Here is an 8854-nt window from a genome sequence, read left to right as displayed (position 1 = left end):
CTAGGATTTCTACCTTCCAAGCTGGCTGTTGATAAACAAATGAGGATTGCCTCGATTGAGTAGTGGCACCACTATGCAACTAGTTCCTTTTTATTATATTTTAATCTGATAAAATTAAAAGGGATACTTTAATAAGCCAACAAAAATGCTTAGAGACCTCAACATTTGTTTCTGATCTTCTGTAGCCTCTTTTATATCAAGTAAAGTGCCTCCTCCTCCAAATTTAAAAAGTCACTTTTATCTTAAAATAATGAACATTTTGTTTCAATATAGCTCATGTTTTCATCAGTATTTTTTCATGAACTGTTTACTAAAAGGAATAATTGTTTTATTACACTCATTGTCCTTCCATTTACTCAGCTGATTCAAATAGGTTGGGCAAACCATGATTAGCTTTTCCATATAGGCTGTTAAACAGGGATGTTTATCACAGGACATAGGAATTCAACTTTCATGTTGATCTTGAGGATGTTCTTTAAGTAGCAAGGCCTAGAGCAGAGGTGGGGAAACTTTTTTTTTGCCAAGGGCCATTTGGATATTTCTAACATCATTTGCTGGCCCTACAAAATTATCAACTTAAAAATTAGCCTGCTATATTTGGTCAAACATTTAATTTACTCACCCCTAATGCCTTGGCAGGGCCAGACCAAATGATTTCCCAGACCTTATATGGCCCCCCCGGTGAACGTTCCCTACCTCTGGCCTAGAATTTTGTTATAATTATAGGTTTGGTCAGTCATCTCCTTGGGAGACTGCTGGAGTTTGAGAATCGAGATTTGGGTTCCAATCCTGATCTTGCTGCCAGGAGACTGAACTAGGTGTCAATCCTCATGTCTTCATCCATAATGCATAAAGGTGCACAGCTGCAGTCAAGATCAGGTCTTGGAGAAGTAGTCAAGTGTAAGGGCTTTGTGATGGAGTTAAATAGACCTGACTTCAAGTTCTGATTTTCATAACTTCATTTTGTTCAAGGTCTTGAAACACTTTAAAAAAATCCGTATTTTAAATTGTGCATAACACCGGCATAGCTCAGATATACTGTAGGTTTGGTTCCAGATTACCTCAATCAAGTCAGTTGTAATCTTTTTGCAGGTGGAGAGTCTGGTCTTCAGTTTGTAAAAAAAATGCAACATCTGTGAAGCTCAATCAAGCAAGGCACATTAAAACAAGGTATACCTGTGGTATCTCCCTGGTAGCTATTGTGAGGATTAAGTGGAGATGATGTAACTCGTCCAGTGCCTAGCATATAGAAAGCAACCAGAAAATACTGTCTGTACTCAATGATAGTGGTTTCAACCTAGTCAGCAAAAACTATTCAAAAGGCATTCCACTTGACTATTTTCAAGTACCACTTGCTGTATATTTTTATTGTAATATATTGATTTTTAAAAAATATTTTATTGATTTTTTACAGAGAGGAAGGGAGAAAGATAGTTAGAAACATCGATGAGAGAGAAACATCGATCAGCTGCCTCCTGCACATCCCCCACTGGGAATGTGCCCGCAACCCAGGTACATGCCCCTGACCGGAATCGAACCCGGGACCCTTCAGTCCACAGGCCAACGCTCCATCCACCGAGCCAAACCGGTTTTGGCTTTTTTTCTTTACAGAAAGGAAGGGAGAGGGTAGAGAGTTAGAAAGACCGATGAGAGAGAAACATCGACCAGCTGCCTCTTGCACACCCCCTACTGGGGATGTGCCCGCAACCAAGGTACATGCCCTTGACTGGAATCGAACCTGGGACCCTTGAGTTCGCAGGCCGACGCTATATCCACTGAGCCAAACCGGTTAGGGCGCTGTATATTTTTTAATGTGGCTACAAATGAATATATTTTTCTTCAGTATACACTCACCCTAGGAAACCAAAGACACCAAAGGAAAAACATTTAAGTCAGCAGCCCGCAGGCTCACCAGAGCAAAATCCTGTAAACACTTGGCTGACGTCATACCAAAGGATCCCAGGTATTGGCTGCTTGCGGGAGGCGTACAACGGCTTCTAACTCCTTAAGATAAAAGACTGGGGCCCGGCTGGTGTGGCCCAGTAGTTGAGCACTGACCCATGAACCAGGAGGTCAGGGTTCCATTGCCGGGTGGGGCACATGCCCGGGTTGCAGGCTCCATCCCCAGTGAGGGGCGTGCAGGAGACAGCCGATCGAAAATTCTGTCATTATTGATGTTTCTCTCTCCCTCTCTCTCTTAAAAAAAATGGTATTTTTTAAAAAGATAAAAGAGTGGGGGGCTGGTGGAAGTAATCAACTGTAAAGATGCACGATCCAGTGGGATTGGCACCGGGCTGAAGTCGAGTGAGGCTTTGCCGGAGGCGTTCAGGCTCTGGTGCTGCAGCTCGTTCTCTTATCTCCTCTACAGGCTTTCGTTCGCAGCTGTTCCACAGGGTGGGTCATTCCCCACCCGCTGCTTGAGTCCCGTTTTGGCTGGTGTGACGCCTGCGCAGACAAGGAAGGTGGTTTTCTTTCAAAATAGGAGACACCTGGCTGGACACGCCTCCATGACCCACAGCGCTGGTCGGCGCGGCCTCGGCAACGGCAGCCCGCCCTGAGGCTCCCCCACCTCAACCCGAGGCCGGCGGGCGTCGAGGTACTCGCGGGGCGTTGCGGTCGCCCCTTTTGGCGGGCTCCAGCGCCCGAGGCCCCGCCCCCCGGCGCCGTCGTATCCGCGCCCGCGGAGGTGGGCGCCGCGCCCCCATTGGCGGAGCGGCCCACGAGGACCCCGCCTCCTCCCGGCTCAGACGCGAGCACGTTGAGTGGCGGGGGCCGGCGAAGGACTGCGCGCGCGAGGAGCGGCTCGTGGGGCCGGGCGGCACGGTTGGGGCGCCCGCGGTGGGGCCCTCGAGAGGCTCCTGGGTCAGGAGCGCGGCCCAAGGCCACGGGGCGGGGAGGGTGAGGGTGGGCTGAGAGCAGCTAGGCGGCCAGGCCGGCCCGCCGCCCCTTCCCCCCACCCCCTTCACCTTGTTGGCAGAAGCTTCCTGGGCCGGCGCGATGGCGACTGCTGCGGAGACGGAAGCCACTCCGCCGACGACCTCGAGCTGCGAAAGTGGCGGCGGCGGCGGCGACGAGGAGATGAAGCGGGCCCTTCCGCAGCCCGAGTCTTCCCCACAAAATGGCGGCGGCGGCGGTGGCGGCCCCAGCATCTGGGAGCCCGGCGGCGGCGGCGGCGGCGCGGCGCCCGAGGAGACGGCGGCCGAGGCCACCGCGAGCGTCAGCCAAGAGCAGCCTCGGGATTCGGCTGAGGCGGGGGCGGGCGCGGCCGCTCTCCCCAAAGGCCCCGAAGAGCCCGAAAGACCCGTTAGGAGGATTTTTCAGATCCCCAGGAAGAGCAGAGAAAAGAAAGGTGGTGCTTCCCTCTCCCCCCAACCCCTCTTCCTCTCTCCCCTCCATCTTTCCATTAGAATCTCTTGTCTCCTCTTCCCACACCCATCCGAGACGTAAACACGCAGGCAGCGCCGGCCGCCGCTCCCTCGTTGCCACGGCCGCCCAGCCGCTGCGCTTTGGGGCGAGAGGCAAGCGGGGGCGCCAGGCTCCTCCGCTCCCCCTCTCCCCGTGGAAGCTGGAAGCAGCTCAGGTTTGAAGCGTTTCTGTAAAGAAAAGATGGTGCTCGGGGCCCCTCCCTCCACACCAGCCCCTGAAGGCAGAGAAGCCGGTGTGCCTCCTCAGGATGCTTCTGAGAAGTCTCACTGTGGAAGTAGCCCGTGGCCGTGGATTCTGGAGCTTTCTCCCAGGCCGTGCCTTGTTCAGAGGATCTCAAGTGCTTCTCCCTGTGGAAGTTCTTCAGCTCTTATGTGTCTCCTTGAAATGGGCCGGATGTCAGCGTCTTCCCTGGTCTAGAAATCTCCATTAGATGTGATCCATGCACACTGCTCTTTTCCATCACACTTCATTTCCATGTAGATTTTTTTTCTTGTTTTTTGAAGAGTTTGATTAAATAGGCCTCTCTCTCTCCCTCTCTCTCCCTTTAAATCCAAACTTTAGTGCATTTTTTGTTGTATTTGAGAAGAATGGGAAGGTAGGCTCTTGGTGCAGTAACTTCTCTAGGGAAAAAAATAGGGAGAGGTTAGCTTATGCCCAAGAGTCACCAATTTGATATTGCATCTGAGAACTTAAGATTTAAAAAAATCCAGTCAAGTTTTTGGAGCCAATATGGGAACAGTGAGATGAACTACGTTTACCCTTTTTTTTAAACTTCCATATTTGTGACACATTTTAATGGAGATCTGAATTATTTTCTATTGTAGCATTATATTTTTGACTAGCCAGTGATTTGGGATGTTCTGGATTTAAACCCTCTTCCTTTTTTATTTACTGCGTGGTTCAGTTTGTCATGATTTACTTAGGAAAATAGTGGAAACTTTTTTATTTACAGAAAACATTTCTAATTTAGTAAAGACAGCATCTGGAATGAAGCATGTGCTTCTTTCCATGTGTATAGCCAACTCCATTTGCCCAACTGAAATTGTTAGAGCCATTTATCAGTTAGGTACACATACTGTTAATTTCTGTTTGGATGACAAAGCCAAGAAGATCCTTGTGGGAAAAAAGTGGTGGCAACGGTGAAGTTACCTTTTGTCCACCAGCATGAGAATGTTTCTAGAAATACCTTTTAAATGAGTTAATGTAATATGTTCCGGGTTCAAGAGGATGTTTGTAAAGGTCAAGGTTGTCAGTTCTTTTGGTTGAGTTGTATAATATAGAGTATAGACTATATGAGGAAAGTTGATGCCCAGCCTAAATTATCAATTAATAGTAGGTTGGAAGTAAATTCAGATGGGCCCTCCTTAATATGGCTTATTGGCATATCATGGTTTATGATGTACCACCTTTTACCTTTTGAAAGGATCAGAAAATTGGCCTGGAAACTTTCACAGTTTGGTTTGAAATGAGAGAGAAGGCACTAGAAAGTGTTGAGAGGCACTGAGTTTTGTGTCTTTAAGATAAATTGTGAAGCTGCTGTATTTGAACACACTAAAAGTGGATATAATTCAGGAATTAGGAAATATGAAACTTGTTTTCTCTCCTGAGTCTGATACTCTGGAGAAAATTTATATTTACCATTTTCACTTAGAGGCAAAAGGTTGTTACCTTTTTCTTGTCAGGGAGGTTGTGGATAAGGAAAATATGATAACACAATGGACTTTTTCATGTGTAGTGGAAATGAGTAATTTTTAAGTTGTCTAAATATTTATATGCTGAGCAGCAGCTATTCAAATAGTGCAATCATTAAAATGATTTAAATGGAGCTTTTAAAATTAAATAAACAGCTATTTTACCACCATGGACTTTATTCTGTCCAAGCTGAGAGCAGTTGGTGCTTGGTGATAGAATTTAGTAGGAAAATTCACCTTTTCATTTTTTATTTTTTCTAATTTTTAATTTCCCCTAAGCCTCACCAGAGGATATTTTTCCATTGATTTTTTTTTTTAGAGAGTGGAAAGGAGGAGGAGAGACAGAAACATTGATGTGAGAGAGGCACATTGATTGGTTGCCTCCCGCATGCACCCCAACCAGGGCCAGGGATCAAGCCCACAACCAGTATGTGCCCTTGACCGGAATCGAACCCAGGACCCTTTTGGGGGCTGACGCTCTGCTCACTGAGCAAACCAGCCAGGGCTTCATTATTTAAAACAAAATGCTTTATCAGAAGCAGTGCAGCAGGTACTGTGAGTTTCACAATTTCAAAATCATCTCTTGAAAGGTATAAGATTTGCCTAGGTATAAGTCTACTAATCATGAGTAATAGATCATTTTTAGTAGATACCTCTGCTTGAACTTTTCAAGTACCAAAGGTTCTGTTGCATTCATATTTTAATATGGAAAACCTTTTCTTGTGGCTATGTTTTCCAGTGAAATTAAAGATTGGGACTTGAATATTTTTTGTACCTTAAAGGTAAATACTATGTGAGTATAGTAACGTGTTGACTCAGTTTTCTTTATCTTGACAATAGGGTAACATCCAAAATACTGCCATTCCAATTAAGTAATGTTGTCAAATACTTTATAGTGTTTAATAAGTTGTAGGCATTACTCTAAGCAGTTTATATGTGTTAAATCTCAACAATACTATGTGGTAGGTACTATTCCCATTTTATAGATGAGGAAAGTGAAGTACTGAGAGGTTAAATAACTTGCCCAAGTCACACAGCTAGTAAATGGTGGAGTTGGAATTTGAACCTAGGTGTAGAGTACCTGTCACTACTCAAACTATAGCAAGACTTTTTTTTTTTAATATGAGTTTTATTTAGTTTTTGATCTGATCTATTTTTAAAAGTTTTGTTTTTTTTAATGTATTTTTTCTTATTTCAGAGATGAAAGAGAGAGAGAGAGAAACATCAGTAATGAGAGAGAATCATTGATCGACTGCCTCCTGCATGCCCCCTACTGGGGATTGAGCCCACAACCCGGGCATGTGCCCTAGACAGGAATTAAACCTGGGAACCTTATTTCCACAGGCCAGTGCTCTATCCAATGAGTGAAACCAGCTAGGGCAACAGTGTTCCTTTTTAACCTAAATTTAGAAATGTTTAGCATGTCTTCATCTGTGGGGAATTGAGATTATGTTCATTATAAAATTAATACATTTAGTCGCTATTGATAGATTGAATGACCTATTGACTGGAAGAGTAAAATTTTACTCTAATATATGTTGTGTTATTTATTGGCTGGGCTGTTTTCTATAATAGTGTAAGGAAGCACTGTTTTACATTTAAACAAATTGTAGAATTGCATTTTTTCAGTAGACATTTCACTATTGCCTTCTTTTACTCTAAAATCTAATAGTGTAGGTCATCAAAAGTAAGTTAAAATGGTAATTGTATTTGATAGGGTTTTTCCCTCCAAAGTTTTTGGGAAATCACTTTCTGTAAAACGTGTTTTGGTTAATGGTTTCTGTAGGGCACACGATTAACTGCTCATGTACGGGTGTCTCGTGCATGTGTATCATCATGCACCTGCATCTATACTGGTCTAGTCTTGGGCTAATTCTCCTCACTTCCCATCTTTTCCCACAAAATTTGTAATTGTTTTTGGAGCTGTCTCCTCCTTAAGGACATGTGCATGGTGTTTCATTAGTTCTGTATGAATGACTGGGTTCTAAGTACCATTGATTTCTCTACATAGAAGTAAACCTGAGGCCAGCCGGTTTGGCTCAGTGGATGGAGCCTGCGAACTGAAAGGTCCCAGGTTCGATTCCGGTCAAGGGCACATGCCCAGGTTGTGGACTTGATCCCCAGTGGGGGACGTGCAGGAGGCAGCCAATCTATGATTCTCTCTCATCATGGATGTTTCTATCTCTCTCTCCCTCTTCCTTCTTCTCTGAAATCAATAAAAAAATATATATAAAAAAGAAGTAAACCTGAGAATGAATGTGTAGACAGAATCTGGTTATTCACATAAAATGTTTGATAGGTGCATGTAAATACTAGGTAATGGAAGTAAAATTTTCTTTGACCTTGTCCCTAGTCCAAAGAAAAAGTCAATAGTGTCATATTTGTACTTGTCTCTGTAGATCTCTGCCAGCATATTCATTGCTAATTCTGCAGTATGTTCAACCTAGAATTAAAGATGAAACACCATTCCTAAAGTCTATAGCAGTTTTATTAGACTGCAGAAAAGTGATTTTTAAAGTAACTTAATTATTGCAAGGAACAAATGGATATTTATTGAGTTTTAATCATTAATACAAGTAGACTTCAGAGAGGTTGGATAGAGAGAATTACAGACCACATGTGATCCCCAGACTTTTTGTTATTTCCTTTTCTTCCATGAATTAGTCACTTTAAATTGGAATATATATTTCATATTATCCACTTGTGTGTTTTGAAAAGTGGTACACCTTTTAAAAGTTTAGCTTGTTTTTGTGTATATGTAGATAGTATTTTTTTTTACATATACACAATCTTTAATAGAAACACAAAGATCAGCATTGACACTAAATAAATTGGTAAAGGTAATTGTGGAAAAATGTTCCTTTTTTTAATATATATATATTTTATTGATTTTTTACAGTGAGGAAGGGAGAGGAATAGAGTCAGAAACATCAATGAGAGATGAGAGAGAAGCATCGATCAGCTGCCTCCTGCACACCCCCTACGGGGGATGTGCCTGCAACCAAGGTACATGCCCTTGATGGGAATCGAACCTGGGACCCTTCAGTCCCCAGGCCGACACTCTATCCACTGAGCCAAACCGGCTAGGGCAGAAAAATGTTCCTTTGACTAAGGAATTATTTGATGTCTTAAATTTTATTTCTCTTCCAACTTCGTAAATATAACATTAAATTCTTTTTTTAAGAAAAATATATTTTATTGATATTTTTACAGGGAGGAAGGAAGAGGGAGAGAGATGGAGAGTTAGAAACATCGATGAGAGAAACATCGATCAGCTGCCTCCTGCACACCCCCTACTGGGGATGTGTCCGAAACCAAGGTACATGCCCTTGACCAGAATTGAACCCGGGACCCTTCAGTCCACAGGCCGAAGCTCTATCTACTGAGCCAAACCTGTTAGGGCTAACATTAAATTCTTGAGTTTGTTTTGTATGCTGCCAGTAATGAAAAATATTTAGTGATAATATGGACTGGGAGTCAGGAGATTTGGATTCTAGCTCTGATTCTGTGATACAGTGTTTCTTATCTGACTTATAAATCTCCAAGTGCCTTTGTAAATCTCTAAAGCTTTAATCCTATAAAATTTAATTTATAATCAGTTTTGTTGTGAGAGGGAAATCTTGTGAATTGTGATCAGAAATCAACTCATAAGTCATCATTTTGGCATGCATTTGAAGGAAGTCATGTAAATAAGTAAAATTATATATTCCTTAATCTGTGAAAGAACTGTTGTTCTT

General features: G+C 43.2%; 1 protein-coding gene across 4 annotated transcripts in view; it reads left to right on the top strand.

The window, feature by feature from the left end:
- The first annotated feature begins 2966 nt into the window (after positions 1 to 2966).
- TASOR (transcription activation suppressor) overlaps positions 2967 to 8854 on the top strand; it is a 58719-nt gene continuing 52831 nt past the window's right edge. For all 4 annotated transcript variants that reach the window (XM_070390795.1, XM_070390794.1, XM_070390797.1 and 1 more), the window contains exon 1: positions 2967 to 3349. In XM_070390795.1, the coding sequence (XP_070246896.1) occupies positions 2998 to 3349 (352 nt within the window). In that variant the 5' untranslated portion in view covers positions 2967 to 2997. The remainder of the gene's footprint in view (positions 3350 to 8854) is intronic.

The sequence above is a fragment of the Myotis yumanensis genome, unplaced genomic scaffold (genome assembly GCF_028538775.1).
Source record: "Myotis yumanensis isolate MYYU_CA2020_CCGP unplaced genomic scaffold, mMyoYum1.0.hap1 SCAF_14, whole genome shotgun sequence".
Taxonomy (NCBI): domain Eukaryota; kingdom Metazoa; phylum Chordata; class Mammalia; order Chiroptera; family Vespertilionidae; genus Myotis; species Myotis yumanensis.
The sequence above is the reverse complement of the archived record's forward strand: the minus strand, read 5'-3'. Positions and strand labels throughout refer to the sequence as shown.